The 25546-nt window shown below is 29.3% G+C and overlaps 3 protein-coding genes across 7 annotated transcripts in view; 2 read left to right on the top strand and 1 right to left on the bottom strand.

The window, feature by feature from the left end:
• Positions 1-3601, top strand: part of LOC127290873 (NADH-quinone oxidoreductase subunit B 2-like) — a 36475-nt gene extending 32874 nt beyond the window's left edge. For both annotated transcript variants that reach the window (XM_051319693.1, XM_051319692.1), the window contains exon 3: positions 3329-3601. In XM_051319693.1, the coding sequence (XP_051175650.1) occupies positions 3329-3426 (98 nt within the window). In that variant the 3' untranslated portion in view covers positions 3427-3601. The remainder of the gene's footprint in view (positions 1-3328) is intronic.
• A 3346-nt stretch (positions 3602-6947) lies between these two features.
• On the bottom strand, positions 6948-16010 carry LOC127290872 (MAU2 chromatid cohesion factor homolog). Of its 2 annotated transcripts, none has more exons than XM_051319691.1 (8): positions 15522-16010; positions 15088-15267; positions 12153-12431; positions 11496-11742; positions 10774-11021; positions 10471-10673; positions 8974-9176; positions 6948-7617 (listed from the first exon to the last, which is right to left on the bottom strand). In XM_051319691.1, the coding sequence occupies exons 1-8, from the start codon at positions 15744-15746 to the stop codon at positions 7421-7423; spliced, it is 1782 nt and encodes a 593-aa protein (XP_051175648.1). In that variant the 5' UTR covers positions 15747-16010; the 3' UTR covers positions 6948-7420. The 2 variants fall into 2 exon arrangements, with proteins under 2 accessions (XP_051175648.1, XP_051175647.1); XM_051319690.1 differs by having other exon boundaries at positions 10765-11021; positions 15522-16009.
• A 2774-nt stretch (positions 16011-18784) lies between these two features.
• LOC127290852 (uncharacterized) lies at positions 18785-24813 on the top strand. Of its 3 annotated transcripts, none has more exons than XR_007844495.1 (5): positions 18785-19040; positions 19315-19533; positions 20991-21350; positions 21427-21733; positions 24613-24813. XR_007844495.1 is itself a non-coding variant. In XM_051319654.1 (4 exons), exons 1-3 carry the CDS (start codon positions 19017-19019, stop codon positions 21330-21332), a joined length of 585 nt encoding a protein of 194 aa, XP_051175611.1. In that variant the 5' UTR covers positions 18785-19016; the 3' UTR covers positions 21333-21350; positions 21427-24813. The 3 variants fall into 3 exon arrangements, 1 of the variants encoding a protein (XP_051175611.1); XR_007844496.1 differs by having other exon boundaries at positions 24307-24813; XM_051319654.1 differs by having other exon boundaries at positions 21427-24813.
• The last annotated feature ends 733 nt before the right edge of the window (positions 24814-25546 follow it).

The raw sequence follows: 25546 nt of genomic DNA, 5'->3' as shown, positions 1-25546 counted from the left end.
GGGATTAACAAAATCTAAACATGATCAGTGTGTAAAATCCGCTGGTTTAATTACAGTGAGAAAATAGTGTTGTTTTATTTATTCTTTTATTTTTTGTTTGTGATTAAAACAGGACCAATTGACTCGAGGGGAAGTGTTAATAATCTAAAAGAATTTAAAGTTTAATGTTTTGAGTCATTTTGAATAAAGGAAGTACGTCACGTACAAATTCACGCCACCTGTAGGGTTATATTGTAACCTCTTATACTTTCGTTCTAATCTTTTACCTGAGAACTTGATCACATGTTCAATAGAATTTTTTGTTTCCCTCATTATATAAACGCATCTTGTAATCATTAAATAATGTATTTTCAAGATTTTTTTTACAAAAAAATAGTAAAGTTTATTGAATTAGAATAAAGCATACCTTAAAGTGTACAATATAAGCTATGTACATACACGGAAAAACTTTGTTTAAGAATTATTACTGAATTTGTTCCGGAATGGAGGATATGAGAAAAATTTTGAAAAACTTACAGAAAAGTTCAAAAATCATTCAAGAAAATACATGTATTTTTATTATAACATTAAAAGACTTGTTAATACTGCGATCGGACTGTCTCAGTCACTGGGCTCTGAATGATGCTTGAACTATTTTAGAAGACGCAGTACAGTAACTAAGCGCTAGGCTGGGATTAGTTGCGTCAAATATGTTTCCATACCATAAGCTGCTAAGGTAGCTGGGAGACTTAAGAAGGAGACTTTGGAGTTTCGAGGACGTGGGTTCGAATACTAACAGACTAAATTTTTTTTCTCGCAAACATAAAAAATTATTCTAAAACGAGTTCAAGAATTTTTGTAGTAAGTTTAGGAAGTTGTGTTGAAATTCTCTGCAATTCTTATAGAAATACTGCTCAGAATTTTCCAAAGAAATATTAATAAGATTTCTTAAATCATTCTCATATCCTCAGTTCCTGAACAAATTTAGGAATAATTTTTAAACAAAGTTTTTCCATGTAATTTTTTATATTAAAAATATTCCAAAAATGGTTTCATAAGTTTCCCCCCTTAAAGCAATGTGAAAAATAAGAAGCTGTTTTATTGAGGAAATGCGTTAAAATTTTTTTACTATATAATATTTTAATAATATTTTTAATATTTTAACCAACTAAACTAAACAACGCACATAACATAAAAAAGTATGTTATTAATGTTGTTCATTGCCACAAAAACAAAAAACTACGTTTCGATGACTCGGTTCATCATCATCTTCAGGTTAAATCTAATGAAAATATTTATAATTTTATTTAAAACACATTATCTTCTTTTTTTATAAAAAAATAATAAAAATACACAAATAATAACAATTACCAATAGTTAATTGAACCGTTACATCTTAGCGTTAGGAAATTTTATTTTGCTCAGACTAAGCTGGCACATCAGGTTTATAGACACGTATCGTCAAGACTAAATTCAAAATACAAAAATTTAAAAATCTAAATGAAATAGAGGAGTCAATGAACTTAGATGTAAACAGCACGTGGAAGTGAAATATTTACAGAAAAATAGAATCACGAGTCTAATTTAGAAATTAAAGGGAAATAGGTTTTATTTAAATACATTATGTCTTCTGTCTTATTAATAGTGAAATCATTAATTTTTATGTGTAACATTTCTGAAAAACAACGTTTTTTATCATTTTGTTCACGGTCTAGTATAGTGACATTATCCCAATCAAACTCATGATTCAATTTTGATCGATGTAATCCTACTACTGATTAAGCCGATGTTTTATTTTTAGTATTTTTATGCTCATTATTACGTGTTTTTAATGAACGTTTAGATTCTCCAATATAATTCGCTGGACAGTTTTTACAATTAAATTTATGAACTATATTCGTTTCATTCCACTTGTCAATAGGATCCTTACCTAATTTATAATAGATTTTAAAGGTTTATTAACTATAGGAATAGTATATGTATATTGTATGTTTTTAGAATTTTTGACAATCTAATGAAATTTGAGTTATTGTAAGGTAGACTGAATTTAGGAATTTGTTTATATAAAAGTGCTTGTGAATTTACAATATTATTAGAATTATTATCATTATTTTTTTATGAAATTTAATAATATTTAAACGAATTTTATTGTGTTTTTTTATAATTTTAAGTGTATAATCATTGTTTTTTAGAATATTATTAATTTTCATTAAATTGATGTGATACCCAAATAGCACGGAAACTTGCAGCAAGTTTGCAGTGCAAGGTTTGAAAGTTTGTAAGGTAAGTTTGCAGCAAACTTGTGGCAAATATTGAAATGTCCTCCCTTGGCAAGTTTGCAGCAAAAACTTTCTGCAAACATGCTAAGCAAAATTGTCGAAAAGTTTCAAGAACAATTTGTAGCAAAATTGCGCTGAAAATTTTTAGAAATTTTAAAATGCAAGTTTTAGTAAAATAAATATTTAATAGTTTTATGGAAAATTATTTTGTCAATTTCTTTTGAATTTAAATAATTAAATCACAGAATAGAAAAGGAGAAATAACGAAACAATTGTTTGAAAAAAAATTTTTTTAATTTATTCTCAGTGACTTTATACATTTGAAAATATTTGTTATGGAACATTTTTAAAATTGAGTACAATTTATTAGCCCCGATGTTAGTGGCTTAAAAACATTAAAAATCGAGATAAGGTAAGTAAAAATATTTATAAATTTTTTAATTAAATACAAAATAGTTATAAAATTTTGAACAATACTTTTCTATTCTGTGATTTAATTATTTAAATTTAAAAGAAATTAACAAAATAATTTTCCATAAAACTATTAAATATTTATTTTACTAAAACTTGCATTTTAAAATTTCTAAAAATTTTCAGCGCAATTTTGCTACAAATTGTTCTTGAAACTTTTCGACAATTTTGCTTAGCATGTTTGCAGAAAGTTTTTGCTGCAAACTTGCCAAGGGAGGACATTTCAATATTTGCCACAAGTTTCCGTGCTATTTGGGTAATAACATTGCTCGGTCTACAAGGTTATACACAATGTTCATTTTTTGTTGCAATGAGTGATTCGAAAAGTAATTGATGAGTCTTCCGGAAAAAGATGTTTTTCATTTGCACAATTACCGCAAGTGGCGCTACTGTTGCTAGGGGACTCAGAACATTACTCTTGCAAAAAAAAGACACACTTTCCGTTAGAACTATGTATAGGAGATCCACCTCCTTATTATTACTCCGTGGTCGCGGATTACGGATATGTAGTCAGATTTTCAAAATTCAAAATGGCGTATCTTTCCTGTAATTCTTTGAGTTTAATTATTTTGCAGATTTTGATTTAAAATTTTTTTCAGGCTGTCCCCCTACGGCAGAAGCTCTGATGTATGGAATTTTACAGTTACAAAAGAAAATAAAACGCATGCGAACAACGCAAGTTTGGTATAGACACTAAACTGAGGGCTAGGTACGTAAATTTGTAGAAAACATGTAAATTAAAAGTAATGAAATATAAGTTATTATTGAATAAATAAGCCATTGAAATGGATATAATGAAAGCGATGTTTATTAAAAGAATTGTGATTTACATAATATGATAGTGTTCTATGTAATAAAAATTAATTAATTAAGTTTGTTTTCCATCTTTTTATTCTCGTTAATTGTGTGATTAATAAATAAATGTAAAACAAGATAAATAAATTATTACTTACGATGGTAACAGAGGCTTCCACCGAAATAAAAAAACTTTGAAAACTCATGAATTTATGGAAATATTATTTTAGGCAAAGGATGTTTCAAAACAATGATCAAATCTTTTTGAGACTACCCATTTATTACCTAATTTGTTTTCTTAAAAAATGTTCAGTTACAGTCATTGCCATTTAGTTTAAATTAATCTTTAATCACAGAACTATAAAAATTCTTTTAATCTCAATTCAATATTGAGTCCTCCTGAAGTTCATTTAAAAAACCAGAAATTTATTAAAAAATTGTAAAATTTAGAACATCGTTATTACCAACTGTTTTCTTTCAACTTGATTTTCAAGTGTTTATTTTTATTTTTGAACAAATAAACCAAATGGAGATTTCTGTAGAAAACAAGCTATAATTTACATTCTTAGAATACTAAATAACAATTAAAATCTAATAAATTGCAGTCTGGAAGGTTTTTAATCAATTTTAGTTTGCGATTAGAAACAACCAGGTTGCTACGCAATCAAGGAAAATTGAAGAATTGTTAATTCTGCTTGGAAATAAAAGTTTCTTTTTTCAAAAACCTGATTATGAGCATTTTAATTTTCTATCATTTATGAGGGTTCAATTTTATTTAATAATTTTCCAAAGCTCTAAATATAAGTGTATTTTGTCATGGAATTTTGAAATATAGGAAAAGTAGCAACCTTGTACACAACTGATTTAAAAACGTTCTCGAACTTGACATCTTTACTTTATGTACATGAAAAAAGCAAAGACCGGTTTAAACAAGAATAAAATTTATAAACAACGATTTTCTCGTTTATTTAGAAACCATTTATCGAAAAATTTGTTTTGATAGCAAACAAAATATTCAGATCTAATTTAAAGTTCCGAGTCAATTAAATCGTTAAATAAAAATGAAAATAAAAATTGAGTGTAACATTCATTCAATTATAAGTAATGATGACTATTAAAAATAATGATACCTTTGATGAAATTAAATAAATTACATTATTATAGGATCATTCCATTATATTTTACCTGAACTCGTTGGGGCCTACTTTTTTTAATTTTGATACTCTAGCAATTATTTTTACAGTTGTCAAAATTCAATAAAAATGGCAGTGAAACAATTTAGAAAATAAAAATCATCAGAATAGTTTAATTTATATATATACATATATATTTATTTATTTTATTTAAAAAATGTTTTATTAAAAACTCAAAAATATCAGGTGAAAATAAATTTTGAATATTATCTTTAGATGAAAAATTCGTCAACTTTTAATTACACTTTTTCAGAAAGTTTCAGAACAAAGTTTCATTTGAAAAATAAAATACTATTTAATAATTCCTTAAATTTTTTGAATAAAATTCAAAAAATATATTGCGAAATATAATGGAATAATCCTGTATTTAGATTATTTTATAATTTGTGACATCTTTCACAATTGAACTATTTACAAGACGCTCTAGTCACTTAAGACGCGCAGAAAAGGACATGTCTACTTTTCTGCGTGTTGAGCTACTATGCGTTAAGGCCCCAGTAACGCTTCATGCTTTCTGATATTTTAATTTGAAAACTTAAATTAATTACACATCACACATTCAAGGATTCCGTAACGTAGAACGCATAAAAAATAAACAGTCGAAAGTTTATAACAAAAGAAATGAAAGAATAAACATTTTTAACATTCACGCAGGTTACTGATTTTGTACACATCTACTCAATAATTTTTACCGTTTCTTTGACAGTCAGTAATAAAATTTAACTGCTGCAATCAGAATTTTTCAATTAATTATTAAAGAATTCTTTCTTTAAGTACTTTCTTTAAGGAGCAAAGTCTGTCCGTATGTTGCTATCATATGTACAACTCGCCTGAAAACTTTTTCGAGTAGTTTATTCATTAATTAGTAATAAACTTTAGGATTTTTTGTCCTAATTTGGATAAAAAATTAATTTTAAATAAAGTTTGTTTTCCAGGAATAAAATAAAAATTCTGATCGCAAGCACACTCTTGACAATGACTTTATAGGAAATTAATAAAGTTAAATTTTAATAGCAACTTATTTTTCTGAAAATCCCAATTAAAGAGGCAAAATACTCGATCTATTTTAAAATCTAATAAATCAATTATTTTTTTACAGCATTTTCGATTCGATATTTGAAGATTTTTTAAACAAAGTTTATTCATCTAAACAATAATTAGAAATTTTATGAATTTTACTTTGGTTAATCTTTTTCCCACTTTAGCTCTCGAAAGTTGTAACAGCTAGGCAAAAAATCTATATGCGAATCTATCACGTAGAATTTTGATTGTTAGTCTCTTCTAAATTAGTATATAGCAGAATCTTTAAATGTTTCCAAGTTTCGATAATTTCATTAAAATAAAATATAAGTAACTTAAACTAAACACAAAATACAATATTTTTCATTACGATTCAAAGACTTTTTACGAGACCATTTTTTCCCTCCATGTTGTTTCGAAAATGCATGCCTATTAACTTTCGAGAGCTGAAGTAGAGAAAATATAAACCAAAGTAATTATTAATAAATTTCGTAATTATCCAATTACTGAAACTTTGCTTCAAAAAATGTTTTGTACCTTTCAACTTTGAATAAATGACTAAATAATTTGATATTTCTTCAAAATAATACAAAATATATTAATAACAGCAAAATAAAATCGATCTGGTAAATTGAATTTTTACAGCGCATTGTTGCGTTAAACTACTACAAGGAATAGTTTTTAAAAGGCTGTAAAAAAGCTAAAAATAATCACCGTTTAGCCAACGAATGTCAAAATATGTGGACTAAAAAATACACAGCCCCACAAAAAAATCTGTCATCTGCGTCTGACCCTAGTACCCTACCCCCATGTATTGGGGTATTCGTGCGCTGAACACGAATCCATCAGGTCAGGATTTTTTTCTAACTTCAAAATACATGTCAGATTTTATGTAACAAACAAATTTTTTAAAAATTAGTTGGATTCACTTAAAACTTGTTTCTTGTGGATTTTTGGGGTCGCTGATTACGAATATGAAGTCTAACTTTCAAAATCTAAAATGCTGGACGAATTTTTAAATTTTTTTTGAAAATCTTTCGCCATATGGGGTCCATCATTTTGAATTTTCAAAATCTTACTGCAGATTTGTAATCAGCGACCCCGAAAACCCCTAGATACCAAGTTACGTGAAAATTAAAAAAAAAAAATTCGCCCGCCATATTGAATCCAACATTTTGAATTTGGAAAATTTAACTTTATATTCGTAATCAGCGACACCAAAAAACCCACAAGGAACGAGTTTTAAGTTTATCCAATCAATTTTTAAAAAAAATTGTATGTTACATAACATCCGACATGTTTTTTGAGGGTAGAAAAAAATCCTGACCTGATGGATTGAAATCTGACCTCAGATTCGTGTTCACTGCACCAAAATATATGGGTGTAAGGTACTCGGGTCAGCCGCACATGATACTTTTTTGTAAGACTGTGATATAGTCCTCAAAGTTTTAAGTCAAAAAATGAAGGTCTACATGACTGGTCTCTCTTTCTCTCTTAGTGTGAAAATGTATCCCAGTGACTTTGCTCAGCAATGATTCTCAATACAAAATGAGAAATCTTCCACGTTGAATTCTGTCTTCTTTTCTTTTCAAAGAATAAAAACAAATTTTCCGCTGTAGTGCCCAATTCAGCGGAACATTTGGAATATTTAAGTAAATATGAAGAATAATTTTTTTACTCTTGTTAAAGAATCGCTTGAGAAGTGGAAGGAGGAGGATTGTTGGGTAAAACAGGCACTGGTCCTTCAGTCCATTGAATGAGAGCGTACTCACTCATTTGTGTACTTTGGAAATGATCCTTTAACAGCGTTTGAGAGAAATTACAATGCATTTGATATGCATCATTTTCTCTTGTAGGATCTCCACAAAGTCTATATAAATCTGCAACAAATAAAAATTACTTATTGTTATTTATAATAATGGGACTCATTCTAAAAGTGTTTGCTTTTAGGATGCTTCACTCGATTATTTACGAGATTAAAAATTCATTATTTTCACTCTCAACATATAAAAAGGTATTATAATTCTTTTTTGCTAAACCGAGAAATCTCTGTTTTGCGCATGAGCAAAAAATTTCTCTAACTGCTCATCTAGTATCCATTAAAAGATACAATCCTAAAAGTAAACAATGTTTAATTTCAGCATTTAAAAATCCAAATAGTTTTGATTTCTTAACGACACATGGGCGGTGAGCTTCGCTTAAGTTCAACCCAAACTTCATGACTCTTCCTAGGTTCTTTTTGATATGAGTGTTATCATCATTTTAAGATGAAATTTGAAATAAATATCATTGGAGGGAAACTCAAATTAAGTGTATGATTTTTTAATTTCTTTTGTAGTTTCTTTAGAATAACGTTTAACAAAATATTTATTGCTTTAAACGTTATATTTTGTCACTAAAAAAGATTATATTTAATAATTAAAACATTTTGATTCATAAATTTAAGAAAATTTAAGAAAATGGTACTAAAAACTGAAATTTTCTTCAGTTTCTTTAAATGTACTCCTCTAAATTTTAAGCGTTCAATATTGAAAGTCTGCAAAAGTGAGTTAAAGTATTAGAAAAATATGGTCATTTAAAGTTCAAATTTAATGAAAAATTAATTCAACTTTGACATTAGATCTCGATTTAAAAAAACATTCTCCTTTTAAAAGTATGCGAAAAATAATAAATTAGTTTATCAAGCTATATTACAGATAAATCTAATGTTGATAATATTTTTAAAAAATTATTTTAATTTATTAAATTTGTCTATTTTACGTTTTAATTTGTCATCTAAACTATCTCAAAAACAAAAGTGTTCGTTTCCTACTGAATGAAACTATACGTTTCATTTTTCAAATCCACGTTTTTAACTTTAATCTTATAGGTAAATTGAAAAAAAATTTAAATAAATGAAAAATATGTTTTAAAATTATAACTTCTCAACTAGAGCTGTGCAAAACTAATTCAAATCGAAATTAGTTGGAGTTTTAATTGCCTATATTCGATTTGAAATAAACTGAACAACATTAGATTAAATGTTGAATATCACATTTGAAATAGATTTGAAATAAATCGAACAGTTCGAATGTCATGAATTCGTCATTTGAATTAGAAGTAAAAGTTGCAACAGTTTGTTTTTATTACATTTTTCATAGGTCTATTCTTAATAGAAAATATTCAAATTATTAGTGAAAAGAGATGAATAAAATGAAATTTTTGACTCTCAATCGCAAAAAAATATAAATTTAAACCTTTAAGAATTGCTGTCGCCCAAAGTTGTACGTGGACATCTGGAATTTTAGAAGCTAACTGCATAGCAGGTGTGACCATATTCATTGACTCTCGATTATTACCCAGAGAAAGGAATATGTGTCCAAGAAGTACAAGACTGCACGAAGTCAATCTGTTTAGATCTTCTGTATTTGCCATTTTTAACGTTTCCCTCAAGTATCTCCTACAATTTGTCAAAAATAATAATTATTGTTATTATTAAACAGGGATGTGTCCGGAAACGGAACAGAAAAGAAAAATCACTTCTGTTCTGTTCCGTGACTGACAATGAGAACAGAAACGAATGTTTCGTTCCGTTCCAAGACCAGAAACGAAAGTCGATGGGACTTTCGTTCCGTTCCAAGATCAGAAAAAAATGGATACATATATGTTTCATGTGACACTGAATTCAGTGTTTTTTTCTGATCTTGGAACGGAACGAAAGTCCCATCAACTTTCGTTTCTGGTCTTGGAACGGAACGAATGTCCCATTGACATTATATATAATTATAATAATTATAATAATCGAAAATATTTAATAGTGAGAAAATATTCAGATTCTGATTAATTAATAAAACGTAGTCACTTATTTGAAATAAATTATTCAAACAACGAAAAGTTCAAGACGAAAAATCAAGAAAGAAAAAAACATGAAAATGTTAGAAAAACTTAAAAAAGTTTCTTTAAAAAGAAAATTTATAAACACGAATTTTAAAAAATAAAATATAAAATTTAAGGAAGTACAATGTTAAAGATAATATTATTATTAATAAAAACAAGAATTTTAGTTTCTAAAAAGAAAAAAATTTAAGGGCAAATTTATAAATTTAATGATGCTGAAGTTCGCAACGTTTATGATCAACATTTTCTAAAGAAATATTATTTTGAATGAAAAATTCTATGAATTTTCGTCTCAAAGATATTTCTTGCAATGTTTATTGATAAAAAAAATTATATTAAACTTTTTTCTAGATACAAAATTTTATAATTTTCTTTTATAATCGTTGAGGACTTAAGCATCGTACAAAATTTATTTTTAAATAAATAAAGAGAAATTCCAAAAAAGAGTATATAAAAAAAATTGGTTAATTAAAAATTAATAATTTTTGACCAATTTGTAAAAGTAAACAAATATAAATTTTATAAATTCCAAGAAAACAATTAAATAATTTAAATAAAATTTTTTTTTAAATTAAATTTATATTAAATTTAAAAAATAATAGGAAATTATTGTTTACTTAATTTAAGAAATACGAAAAATTTACAATAAATATTACACTTTTCAATATTTGTTCATTAGAAGCGATAATTTATTGAAAATAAATTTGAAAAATTTATGAAAAAGAAGCTTTTAGTAGCATAAAGCTGAAAAAAGTTGCCGAGTAGTAGCAAACTATAAAAAAATGAACAAATAGTAGCTTTTAGTAGATAAGTTTGAAGCATGCATTAAAGTTAATACAAAGAAAAGAAGAACATACTTTGCCTCATTATAACGAGCACCAAAGAAAGCTTGAAGTCCTTGAACATAATATGCTGCTGCCCTTAAGGAATGTGAGTGTGACGGTAAAGATTCAGGATTGATTCTTTCCAAGAGAGTCCCTAATTCCTGATCCCTTTTTGTTCTCAGGTAAACTATCGCAAGATTTAAATTGGCAAATGTCTGTAACTCACGTTCCGTTGTCTGCAAAAAAAGAACGAAATAATTATTATCAAATACATAATTATTGTTATGCGACAGGGAGGAAAAAATTTTTTTCTTTTAAATCTATTACACTGCTCACTCGTAACGCCGCCAAAAATTGAGCTTCCGCGGCCTCCATACAATTCATAGACATTGCATACAAGCCTATAAGTGTATGCAATTGGGGTCTGTGTCCTTGAAGTAATTTCGGCTGCTGCCTGCAAAGTTGACAAGCTTGCGAAATCTCTGCAAGGGCTGTACTTTTATTTCCCATAACGAGCCGACACATCACTATGTGTTCGAGTAACATAAGTTGAAAGACAGAAAGAATTGGCTTGTTCTCCACAACTGTAAGAATAATTCAAAATTATCCCTCAATATTTTTTCGTTTATAAAAACGAATTGTAATAATTTACATATAGAATGTAATAGAGTAAGACTTATTTTTAATCTTTTAAAAAATTAATTTTACTTAGAATTTTTTAAATTTTTAATAAATCTGACCATGTACAAAAAGAATTTCTAAATCAAGTGAAAGTAAAAATATGAAATTTTAGAAATAAAATTATTTTTTCTCGAATAATAAGTTTTATAAGAATAATCTAAATTACATTCACCATATTTCGTTTGAAGAGAAATCTAATATGTTTTCCAATATTTTGCTTAAAATTTCTTAGGATATAGCTTAAAAGAGGAATTGATTTTAAAGACGAATTTAAGTAGCATAAACGTTAGGTGATCGGCAGTGTAACCTCGACAATATGTACACAATATTTTCAATTATTACAATTCAATTTTCAATCATTCAAAAAGAAATCTCACATTTCAGTTTCTCAATCTGGGTGAGGGCTTTGTCTGTATATTTTTGTGCTTTTTCCATGTAACCTGTATGCATTGAATGCATAACAGTTACTAAGTATACTAGAACGTACAAATGTTCCTTTGGCATCCAAATAAACATGTCACCAATGTTAGGACCAGTAATAAAATCGTCTGTGGGCCAATTTGGAGAGATGATTGTCTGTATACTTTGTTGAAGTTGCTTCAGGCAAGGTTTAACACTCTTTCCCTAGAAAATTTATAATTATTAAATATTTATTCTGAGATATGAAATTAATTTTAAGTTGTTTAAAACAATTTAGTCCCTTATCTGAGCAATCTTGGATTAATTAATACCAAATAATAAAGTTCAAATAATATAAAACAAATCAATAATTAAATATAAATATAAACAACGTTTATTTACTAAATAAAATATAAAAAATTGTTTTTTTTTATCAAGTTCTTAAGAATTTATATTTGTCGTTTGATATATTCCATGAAATTTTGTTTGTACATATTATTCAAAGCCTAATTTCAGAATAAATTCATAATAAAATTACGTTTCATGCAAATATCAGTGTGATATTTATAAAGAAAAATTGAAATTTTCTTTCAGAATTGAATTTTTAGCACATTATTTTGTAAATGAGCAATTACCTGACCGGCCATTAGGAAATGACAAACTTGTAGAACCAAGTAGTAGACTTTAAGATATTCTTTTTGGTGGGTGCCACCTTGCCAATTTTCAACTTGATGACCGGCTGACGTCAGAAGAGGATGCACTTCCACAAATTTTTTGTCTATTAACATGAGCATACATCTACTTAATAGAAACAAAACTCGAGTATAATTAGCACTACTTATATGAGAATAATCCACTCCAACTGCAAGAAGACTACTTGCAACAACAAAGTCTTTTTCCGACGCATGAATTTGCTGAAATAAAATATGAGGTTGAGTATTTTTTTATTAATCTTTGAATTTCAAATAATAGATTCTTTTCTCTCTTGCAATTTTTTAAATCTCTACTTTTTCACCAGACGTCTGACGAAATAAGCCAAGTAAATTATTTCGCTTTATTATTCTCCAGTCATCAATTATTTCGCCAGAAAAAGAAAATAAACGGTAGGAGACTGGCGAAATAAATCAAACGGCTTATTAAAGGGAAAAGTACACATTAACAGTAAATAAAGCACTTTAAAATAACTCCTATTTTTAGAAAATATTTTTCTAATTCAAGTGATTTTTTAATTTAGTTTTTTAATAGATTAATCTTTAATTTAATTCCTTAAACAATATTTGAGAAGAAAAATTATAATTGTTTAAATTCAGGAAGAGTTTTATTTGTAAAAAAATGTTCAATTCCTCTTATCTTAAAAATGTTTAAAAAATTATTTATAGAAATTAATCTAATTTAGATACAAAAATAAATAACATTATTTAATATTAATTTGTTAACATCAAGTGATATTTTATGAATAAAATATCGAAGTGCCTATTTCTACGCTAACGTAAGCTGATATTTCAAAACTAAACCTACGCGAAGTGACAGCGAAATGAAAAATTAACGTAAACCGATCTCCCAAAACTAAACCTACGCGAAATGAAAAAAGTTTCGAAAAGTGACACCCGTGGGGTAAGTTTCACTTTTCATTTATTGTAAAAAAAAAATTCACCATTATTCAGGATCCAACGAATTTCGCAAAATACTTTCGGCCATATCCACCCCCTCTCGCCAAGGTTTTTTAAAAAAGAAAAGCGAGCAGTACCTTACGCTTAGTTTACTATTTTTCGTTCACTTTTCACACATGTTTTTTACTACGCTAGTGTAATGATGAAGTGCATTTACACTTCGCGTAACTATAGTTTTGGAAATCAGTTTACGTTAGCGTAGGTATAGAGCCAGCGATAAAATATTGCAACACTCTGTAGTTTGTTTTTCATCAATAAAAAAAAATAAAAAATCTGAACAAATTTTTGTAATTAATAATGTTGATTTGATTTTGATTGAAAGTTGAATTACTTGAAATTTGGATGAATTAAAAATTTGAATTGAATAAAATTTAATTAATTTGAAATTGGGATTAATTAAAATTTGAACAGATACAAATTTAAATAAACTGAATTTTTGATTGATTAGAAATTAAATGAATTTAAATTTAGATGGATTATAATTTAATTTTGATTAATTTGGCCGAAATAATTTTTAAATCGATAAACAATTTTGATAAATTTAGGTTTATGTCAATTGAATCACTTAAAGAAAAGATGAAAACCTGTAATTTTGTATTCTTTAAATTAATATAAGTTGAGGAATGTTAATAGAAATTCTTTTTAAACTAATACATTGTCTTTCAACATTACTGAGCTTTAATCAATGTTTGCACATTGTAAATTTAATAATTTTTTAAATAACAGGTTGTCTACTGAAAACCTCATTTCAAATTCCTATACTTTTCCAGGACTTTTTAAAATGAATTTCTGATTTTCCCAGGACACTAAATTGAGACTATACTTCAAGCGTCATGATTCTATATTCAATTATTGAAAATTTTTAAATTTCAGACGAAAGTTAAAATTCCATGAATTTTTAGGATAATCGAGGATATTTTTTGGGATTCCAGGACCACCTTACAATATTGCATTTGAAATTAATCGAATCATGAGAAAAGTGAAAAAAGTAACAAATTTTCAAAAAAGCTGAATAGGTTATAATTATAATTACTATAAATTATTCTTCAATTTCCCTGAATATGGTTAAAAATTCGTCGAACTTACCCATCTGAAAAAATTAAAAATAAGTTACTTTTAAACTTTGCGTTAATGTAACTTCTATACTACTTAATCAAGCAAACTTTTACTATATGACTTTAAAAATAGTTTTCCTCTACTTTAAGAATATATAATCGAAATTAAAAATTTGAAGAGAAAAGGCATGTTTTTAAATTAAAAAATTTGGACTTTACGTTCTTAAAGTAGAGGAAAAAACCATTTTAAACCTATATAGGTAATAAAAATTATTAAATACTACCGAGTGAGAGAATCAAAATTTTATTATTTTGCTTAAGTTGTATAGAAATTATGTTAACGCGAAGTTTAGAAGTACCAAATTAAAGTCAAAATTTCGAACCCCTATAACTGGACCACCCATCGCAGTTTGTAAAAATAGTTTTGGTTTCTGACCATAGGTCCACTACGAAAATCTTGAAACTTTTTTTTAGGCGGGTACGCTTGACGAATTTTCACGAGTTTTTATAATTTTATAAATTCTAAAATAAATTTACAACCTGGAAAATTTTCTTAGAAAACGAAATATTAAAATACCTAGGAAGTTTGGTTTTTGCAAATGGTTTTTAAAGAATGAAACTAAATGAAGAATCACTTGAACTAGTTATGAAAATTCTTTTCTGAATGTAGAAGTTATTAACAAATAACATGTACCTTACCTTATTTATTAACTGTTAATGTGTATTTCTCTTATTTCGGCAGACGACACAACGAAATAATAAACACATTCAACGTTGTGTTTCGAATGCAATATTTGCACCGTAAATTGAATCTATTGTTTATTAGTTAAAATAAAAGTTTGTACCGCCAACTGAAAAATAAGTCTACAATGCCAGTAGACATTGTGCTGCGATAGTTCTATGGCCTTCCTCAAAATTGGTTTGCTTAAAGTCGATTGTTGTTGTTGTTCATACAGTTCAGCAACAACACTGGCGGCTTCAAACTTGACGTCATCGAAAGTGTTTATGTTTTGACTGAGCCTCCACTACAAAAATAAGAAAGCATCGTCAGGATTAACGAAATTTCTTCCTTTAAAAGGTTCGACATGTAGCTTTCGACTTTCACACAAATTTTTGAAAACAGTAAAGTGCCAAAGAGAGAAAATAGGTTAGAAAGTCAAAGTCGCCCATTTAACAATTTTCATTAGAGGTATTTTTGCCTTTTCTCATTGCAACAAGTACAAAAATTCCGAATAACAGTGAGCATTAAATAAGACTTTATAAAGAAATTAATACTAACAGCTTTTTCGAGATGAGAACGAGCTAGTTCAATGTTTTTTGTGTGTATAAGCAAGATGTTTCCAAGTTGTAAATGCGTTCTTGCTTCGACTCGAGGAGGTGGTCTAAAGTTGAAGACAGCTTGGAGGCACTGTATACACGATTTAATGTTTGGTGGATTAGAAGTGCGAAAATTTTCAGCTAAACCTAAAAGCGATAGATACCAAGCGTCCTGAGAAGACGCCATTTTGACATTTCTCGGGAAGAGAAACTGTAGAAACCGCGAAAGAGCGATTAAAAATCTACATATATTTCTTGTAACCAGGACATTTAATAGATATACACCAACTTATCAAGCTATCACTCGCGATTATTGAACATAGTTACATTCACATTTCGCCCTCATTATCTCAAATTTTGTATTTAAACCGCTTTATTGCGTAATATTTATGTTCAACAAAACCCAATCAGTACCAATCAGTACTGCGCACAAGAAGACTAATGAGCAGGATTGTACGGTTAAGGTGTTTCTCCAATATGATCATAAGAGCATGCGTTGCGTTGGTTGCTATAGCAACCAATGGTAAAATCAAAGCAACGCAATCTACAATAAAGTCACCGTCCCATGACAGCATGAAAACGAAAGAGATGAAAATATCTCACTATCTCTTTCGTTCTCATGCTGATTCTACACTCAACTAAAACTGTGCGAGCGGTCCGCATGTGCGTTACGTTTTCTATATATATATAGATATAGTTAAATATGGGAAGCGTCACGGAAAGCGGACCGCTCGCTCAGTTTTTAATGAGAATCAGCATTAGGCTGTGTCAGTTCATCGAGATATTTCGAGTTCAAGATATGACGTCAGAGGCCTGGAGGGACAACAAACAGACGACACAATGTTATTATTATGGGAAGAAAATTAGTTTCCACTTTCATCAATTGTATTCATATTTTAAACATGGAAAACGCTTTTTGACATATAATAAAATGAAAAAATGTGTGTTGATAATTAATTTTGTTATATATTTGATTCAATTGCATTCATAGATTCTCTCAATTCGTTATAAAATATAAATTTTGAGGTTATGGGTGTTTGTTTACTAATAACATTTTACATTTTAACAACATTATTAAACAATATCCAGTATGCATGTTATTAAAAAAGATATAAAATATATATTTTAAGTGAGAATTGGACTTGGACTTATACTTGCACTTGCCCAAACTTGCCTTTCGGACCTATTGTAGAAGCTCCATAAGGGTACGGTCACACTATCTCATGTGTGCACTGTGCATGCATGCAGAAACATTTGGCCGGTCACACTTCAATGAAATCTAGTAAATGTTTAGTAACTTTCTAGTAATTTTCTAAAAATTTCGGTTGTAGCTAGAAAGTTACTAAACATACAGTGCATACATGAGATAGTGTGACCGTACCCCCACTCGTGCGTGCCACGTAGTGTGCTTTGTAGCGTGCTCCGTATCCGCATCTTACGGAAACTTTGACGATGCTTATTTGTTTTGATTGCAAACCTAGTATAATTATGTTATTGTTATTACCGCTTATAATACCGCTTATTATAATAAATGAAATGACATCAAATGTAACAAAACAGTTTAAAAAAAATTAATTTATATGCATAAATAGATTTTTATAGGTACTGGTTAACATTATCGATAGAATATTATTTATAGTTTCTCTTCGACATTTTGTCTGTTCGACGTCTTTGCTGTTCGATATTTTGTCCATTCGACTTTTTTTCGATTCGATACTTTGTACGGTATTTTGTCTGATCGACGTATTAACCCTAATAACCATTCGGTGAAAAAGCCTGGGCAGAATATAGAAACGTAACCGGAATCGCAATCACAACCAGAAGAATGAGTTAGAGAAGGATAGATAAATTGTTTGTCTTTCTCTAACTTATTCTTCCGGTTGCGTTTACGATTACGATCAGGTTACGTTTCTATTTTGCTCAGGCCTAAGGGTACGGTCACACCTCGGTAGAAGCGAGTCTACCTTTCTATCATGTAATATAATGTGTAAGAGTCAGAGAAATAAGAACATTTTTTATTTCTCTCATTCTTATACGTTATATTACATGATAGACAGGTAGCCTCGCTATATACCAAGGTGTGACCGTACCCTAAAAGCAAGCGTCTCTACCTAAAGGCCTGAGCAGAATAGAAACGTAACCGTCATCGTAATACTTCCCGAGTATACACTTTATCAAAAGTGCGCTAAAAATCCCAATTCGGAAACGGCCTAGCAGAATTTCATGAAAATCGTTACCTCCTTCTCTCGGCAGAGGCGGAGAAGGAAGGTGGCGCGTAGGCGCTTCCGAACAAGTGAAACGGTGGCGTAAAAGCGGAAAGCATGATAGGCTCTGTCACTTGTGACGTCAGAGTCGATTCTAGGTGTGACGTCAGAGGCCTGGAGGGACAACAAACAGACGACACAATGTTATTCTTAGGGTACGGTCACACTATCTCATGTGTGCACTGTGCATGCATGCAGAAACATTTGGCCGGTCACGCTTCAACGAAATCAAGTGAATGTTTAGTAACTTTCTAGTTACAACCGAAATTTTTAGAAAATTACTAGAAAGTTACTAAACATTCACTAGATTTCGTTGAAGTGTGACCGGCCAAATGTTTCTGCATAGTGTGACCGTACCCTAAAACTTTTATTATCGCCGAATGTAAAGGTGCTTTTATACCTCCAGTATTTTGGTCAAGCAATCGGCTGGATTGGATTTTCACGGTTGTATCACTGAATTTGATTGGCTCTGACAAATATTAGATTTTCACCGTGAAAATTGAATTTTGTTAGAGCCAATCAAATTCAGTGATTTCTCCGTGAAAATTCAATCCAGCCGATTGCTTGACCAAAATACTAGACGTATAAAAGCACCTTTACATTGCCGTGTCCAGATAGGTCGCCTTGCTTTTGTTATGTTCTCTGTGAACAGACCAAGAAGACTAGAACAAGGAGAGCAAAGTGCAGTGGTGGGGATGGAAGAGATAGTGTGCCTAATGGAGCGGTCACACCTCGGCTGCAGGAGCAGTTGCCCATGGCAACCGTGTAAGAGTAAGAGAGATAGCAGATTTTCCATCTCTCTTACTCTTACATGGTTGCCATTGCTCCTGCAGGCGAGGTGTGACCGCTCCATAACAGTAGGCTGTCCAACGAAATTTTGATACATGACCGTGACACAAATTTCAGTATCTGCGCATACTAACACATGCATATAAGGTTATTCAAGTTGGGTGGGGGAAAGGCAAGATGGATGATGGCTGGTGCACAAACATCCATCTTGGCTTTCCCACACCCAACTTGAATAACCTTATTTTTATATCCTTGATTTATTTTCCTGTGTTTTTATATTCAGTATTTTTAATCAAAGTGAGAAATTTTTAATGTGAATAACGGGGCGAATTTGTTGTGTCAAGAACTGCAGGAGCAGTTCTTTATGTGCAAGTGAAAATAGTGAAAATAACAATAAGAAACAGATGTTTTCTTTTCCAAAAAATAAGGTTAGTTTTTTTAATTTATTAAAATATAAATATGTTTTCACTGCAGAAAAGGGAATAAATGTTTTATTTCGAATATAATAAGATTCTTTATAATTATCTGTGATTTAATTTTATTTAGTATGTAAATCGGCAATATTAAAGGTTTTTAGGTTAGAATTGAACATATCTGTATATATTTATAGTATACTGAATTACTAAATGAAACAAATATGAATGTTGTTGTAAATGTCAAATCCTAATGTTAATTTACCATTTCTAATTATTTATTTTATAGGAACGTAAGAAATTGTGGCTGGAAAGTATCGGCGATCACTTGAAAGCAAGAAAAGGTGTAAAGGAAAAGAAACCAAATTTGTTTATTTGTGCTGATCAGTTTACAAAAGAAAGTTTTAAAAATGATACTCAAAAAATATTGAAAGATGGGTGCACAGTATTTATACCATTGAAACGCTTTGTACTAAAAGATGACAGCATTCCATGTATTTTTGAAGAGGTAAGTTATAGAATTTAATATATTAAATTAATTGAAAATAATTATAAATATATTTGGGACGTTCCATGTCAACCGGATCAGTGCTCTGTACATAATTGCATGGGATCAATTGAAACGTTTAAGGTCTTAAAATGTTCATCTCGAAGTACTTTAACATTTACAATATGGCCTTTTTAAAAATCCAAAATGGCGGCCGATTTATGGCACATTATATGGCTGAAATGTAGAAAATGTATAATTAAAACATTATTTAAGAAGCAAAAAATGTTCGAATTGGCATTAAATTGATCACCAACAGTGCTAGGGGTTTACAGAATCAAAAAATGCAGACACTTTTCAAAATTTTCAATAATACCAAATTGCAGATCCAAAATGGAGGAATAGTTTTGCAAATATGACTCAATTTAGTCGAAACTTAGGACTCGGGGGTTTTTGGGGTCGCTGATTACAAATCTGAACTCAGTTTTCAAAAACACAAAATGGCGGATCCAATATGGCGGGCAGTTTTAAAAAAAATTACCTAAATCACTCGAAACTTGTGACTCGGAGGTTTTTAGGGTAATTTTTTTAAAAACAGTTCGCCATATTAGATCCGCCATTTTGAATTTTTGAAAGCTATTATCGGATTCGTAATCAGCGACCCCAAAAGCCCCCGAGTGGCAAATTTCAAATGAATTTAATTAATTTTATGTAATTTAGTCGCCATATTGAATCCGCCATTTTTTTTAAAACTGAGTTCAGATTTGTAATCAGCGACCCCAAAAACCCCCGAGTGGCAATTTTCAAGTGAATTTAATTAATTTTATAAAAGTTAGTCGCCATATTATATCCGCCATTTTGAATTTGAAAACTATCATCGGATTCGTAATCAGCGACCCCAAAAACCCCCGAGTCACAAGATTCGAGTGAATTAGGTAATTTTTTTTAAAACTGCCCGCCATATTGGAACCGCCATTTTGTATTTTTGAAAACTGAGTTCAGATTTGTAATCAGCGACCCCAAAAACCCCCGAGTCCTAAGTTTCGACTAAATTGAGTCATATTTTTAAAACTATTCCTCCATTTTTGATCTGCAATTTTGTATTATTGAAAATTTTGAAAAGTGTCAGCATTTTTTGATTCTGTAAACCCCTAGCACTGTTGGTGATCAATTTAATGCCAATTCAAACATTTTTTGCTTCTTAAATAATGTTTTAGTTATACATTTTCTACATTTCAGCCATATAATGTGTCATAATTCGGCCGCCATTTTGGATTTTTAAAAAGTCCATATTGTAAATGTTAAAGTACTTTGAGATGAACATTTTAAGACCTTAAACGTTTCAATTGATCCCATACAATTATGTACAGAGCACTGATCCGGTTGACATGGAACGTCCCATTTAAATTTATTTTATAAATTAGCTGTTATGACGAAGGTTATTAAAATTAATATAACTGTAGTATACAATTTTTTAGCTTCAACATCAACCTTGTGATAGGTCAAGGCCTCTGTCAAATAAAACCAATAATAGACGTGAATTGTCTCCTGCTTCGGCTCATCAAGTTTCTGTTGCTAATGAAATTATTTTCATTCAGAAATCAAATCCTGTTAAGGTTGATAATTTCTCTGCTTCGGGTCCAACAGCAGAAGGAACTAAAGTAACATATGAAATAAATAACCTCTTAAACGATTGGAATTCACGAAACACAGAAACTTTTCCATCAAATTGGGGAATTAATGATGATATCGAGCAGGGCGTTTTATTTATGTGTTGTGGAGATGTTCTTCTCAAAGTAACTAGGCAAATTTTAGTATGAAAAGATATAATCATTCAAGTAAGTTAATTTAAAATTTATTTCGTTAAAATTATAATTATGATGTTCAATTTAAATTAGTTAATATAATTTTTAGATTAGAGCTCACAATTATGTCTCTAATTTTTCATCATGGAAAAAATTACATGCCTTGAGGATTTGCGTTCAGCAATGACTATAATCACAAGCTTAAAGTTGTGCGCAAGAGCATGGCAGGGATTATGTAAAAACAGCTTCTTTGTGCAGAAACCATTTTGTAACACAGATTACTGTAGAGATTGACAAATAAAAAGACGCCTGGAGAAAAGAAAAGAAAGATCGAAGGAATTGCGGTTGACAGCAAAAAGATTGAAAAAAAAGCAATAACAAATATTAAAAAGAAATATTCACGATGTGTAAAGAAGGTAAAAATTATAATTAGTATATGTATATATAATTAGTATACTTATTCATGTTAAGGTAAATCTCAACAATATTCATTTCATCTGAAGAACAAGTAGTAGAAAAAGCAATAAAATTTTTCCTATTCAAATGCAGGAGGCTATCCCTATGAATTATCGTAGGAGCTAGTCCTCTTGCATAGGAGTTAAAAGTTACAAGTTAGAGGTTTAGTACTGGCTATTTTTTAATACAAAAGGTCATTTAAACAATAGAAAGAAAGAAAATTAGAGGTTGTCTTATGAGAGGTTCGCCTGTATATGCTTAACAGCAGTGAGTTCTCCTTATACTACTTCATGACATGTATGCACTGTTTAATTGAATGGTGAATTTCGAAAAGGGCTCAACTCTAAAAAGGCTAAGAGTCATTTTCACTATCAATTGTTATGCGAAAATGACACGCTTTTTCGAGTTAAGCCCTTTTCGAAATTCACCATTCAATTAAACATTCATGTTTTTAAAAATTTAACAAGAGTCGTTATAAAAGGTGAGAAACAAATTTTTTATTATAACCAGATATTATAAATAATTTACACAAGTAATTAGATCTATTTGATTCGCAATTACAGGTTTTGACAGTTAGTTATTATTATTGTTGATTCATATAATCACGGTAAGTAGTATTTCAGGTTATGTTGTTAAAATAAGAAAACCAAATGTCTGTTTGCAGAACTATATAATTAATAATAAACATAAAAAGAAAAATTTTACATTTTGTTTATATTCGACAATGAACAAAATTTTTGTTGAAGATGGACCCGAACTTTTCGCGAAAGATATAAAAATTAAAAATAATGATTTTTCAGAATTAGAAACTGACGAAAAATTTATTTACTTGAAACCAGGCATAAGCGAGTTCAATGTCTATTCCGAAAGAAATGTAGTTTTTCCAGAAATTCTCAGTTTTGTTAATAAATTTTACCACTTTGAGAACTACAAATGAATCCTAAATTTTATTATTATTAATTAAAGGACGCTTATTTAAATTATCTTATATTTAGACAATCATTAAATCAAATAGTATAAGAATTTATAGCTAATTACTTTTTCATTTTCTATAGCGTATAAATTATATATTGTATAATGCAAATTTCTTTTTTTTGCTTCATAGCTTTGTAGTCCTTCCGTTTATAAAAATTTTCAAAATGGCGAAAACAAATTTTTCTCTATATAGAAACATGTTATATGAGATCCTTATCAATTTTCCGGATGTATGTAAGTATGCATGTGTGGACCCCTTTTTTGTAAACACAACATAACCTTAACAGGTTTTAATGGATTTGGCATGAAGTAGGATAAGGAGAGGTAACGGCGTATATTCATTGGCCCTCAGATAGACGGACCACAGTAGTAGGCTTTCTTTTTTCCTAATGTCGCGAGCGCTCCTTTGGGGAAAGCGAAGAATTAAAATTTATCGTCTGCAACATGGCTGCAAGTCAGCTGTTTACAACGTTAGGTTAAGTTAATAAATATGAAGGTATTATGCAAATACATTAACTGTAAAATGTCAGAAATATTTTAAAAATCAAATAATAGTTTAATATTGACACTGGAATTTATTATTCAGCTTATGAGTTACATTCATAGTTTTGTCAAATCTTCGAATAGCCTCTGACCATGTTGCTAACATTTTCTATCGAAATAAGAAATATAATTAACATTATTTATTATTTACATAATAATATCATGAGTAATAAAAAAATAATAAACAATTTCATTCTACTTACCATGGAAGGTTTAAAAAAACTTCGAACACAACCATCTCTTTTTATTTGGGTTTTCGAACCCGAATCGCAATGCTTTATAAAACAACTCTTCATTTTTCAAAACACTAACACATTACTGAAATACTTCATGTGTAAAACAAACGACTGAATTTTAACAACAAAAACACCATGTGAAACATTCAGGTTATGTTTCTCTTTTCGCGGTAGGTCACGTGATAAAATATAATTCAAATATTTCCCACCGCAAGCGCTGTCAACAGTAGGAAAATAGAAAGTCGTACTACTGTGGTCCCCCCTATATGGTGTCAAGTTTTCTAGCGATTGGCTACAGGCGTTACCTCTCCTTATCCTACTTCATGGGATTTGGGTAAAATTTGGTATGCTTATTTATCACATTAATATCTCAAAATGGACGAAAGGATTTTAAAAAATAACCAAAAAAAAATTTTATCGTCTTTTTTCCAAAATTTTTTTTTAATCGAAAAAATTTTTAAATAGCAAAATTTAAGGTGATATATAATAAAATCGTATTCTTTACGTCAAGACGAATCAATTGGTTTATATAAAGTATAGATTTGATTTAAATTTAAAGAATTAATGAAAGTTAAAATATCAAAAATTCACATTTTAGCTAAAAAATTTTGTATCCTCAAATGTTTATATTAATATATTATTCATGTATGTTTATTTTAATGTTAATGCTTTCTCCACGAGAAAGCAAATTTTTTTGCTGATCGTAAAGAGGAAGCATAATGTTCATGTAGTGAATATCTGAATTTACAACTTGTTTGTATTTATCATTAATTATGTAGTTCCGCAAACGGACATTTGGAAAATCATGCTTCATATTTTAACAACAGAACCTGAAATGCAACTTACCGTGATTACATTAATAAATAACTGTCAAAACAGCTGTAATCGAACGAATAAAAACAACTAGAAATTCATTTAAAGAGAGTTTGACAATATTACTCTCAGGAGAGCTCTACTCATTTTCTAAGTTCCATGTTGTCCTCTGGTACATTCATGATTGTACACCTAAATTGTGCTATCTGGGAAGTATAAATTATTTACTGTTTTATTAAAATTTATTAATGTAATTTCAATTATCTACGTAGGTGCCAATGTATGAGTTACGGACATCACAGATGAATATGTATCCACTTCTCTAGTCATGTTGTGGTGTAGTGTGTCACCATAAGTTTCTACAGTGGTCATCTTCATATTTAACATTCATGTGAATCATTTTTGATTTTTGAAGCCTTTATATGTGTTTAATACTATATTTTTGTAATATTAAAGATTATTTTTATGACGTCTATCATGCGATAATATTAACAGTCATTTGAGAAATTTAGACAACAGTATGCATTTCTTTTAATATTTTTTCAGTAGTGCTGAACAATGAGTAATTCTCTGCTAGAGAAACGTAGAAAAGAATTTAAATATACTTTTGAAGTTATTGATTCAGAATTAGTTTGCATCTATTGCAGAGAAAGAATAAGATATAAGAGAAGATATGATTTAAAACGTCATTTAAAATCTACACTGAAAAAAATTTGCTTCGCATTAATGACTATTAACCATAGCAACTTTAAATCTAGTCAGCGTAACCAAGCATCCTAGTCAATTCAGTTATGTAGCTTGGTTAATATTGTCAAAGTCGATTTAGTAGAATTGACCCCTTGTTTACTAGTTATATTAACTAAGATGGTTGGTTAATAAGACATGTATCGAAATCGACTTTGACCAAGATTGCCTAGTGGGTTCCTCTCGTAACCAGGCAAATTAGTCAATTCCTGGCATACGGGGGTTAGGAATTTTTTTCAGTGTATAACACATTTCAAAAATTATGAATTTATTATTAAAAATAATAAACTGTTAAGCAAAAACCATAATAAAGAAGTACACGGACGTACGTCTCGAAGCGCAGCACAATTACAATTTAATCTAGATTTGTGTGCAATGTTTCTGGGTGCAGACATACCTTTAAATCAATTAAATCAGCCTAATGTAAAAAAACTTTTTAATAAAGTATACTAAACATAATAT

Source organism: Leptopilina boulardi, unplaced genomic scaffold (assembly GCF_019393585.1).
Source record: "Leptopilina boulardi isolate dan_hultmark-lab unplaced genomic scaffold, ZJU_Lbou_2.1 LbouV2_90, whole genome shotgun sequence".
NCBI lineage: Eukaryota > Metazoa > Arthropoda > Insecta > Hymenoptera > Figitidae > Leptopilina > Leptopilina boulardi.
The sequence above is the reverse complement of the archived record's forward strand: the minus strand, read 5'-3'. Positions and strand labels throughout refer to the sequence as shown.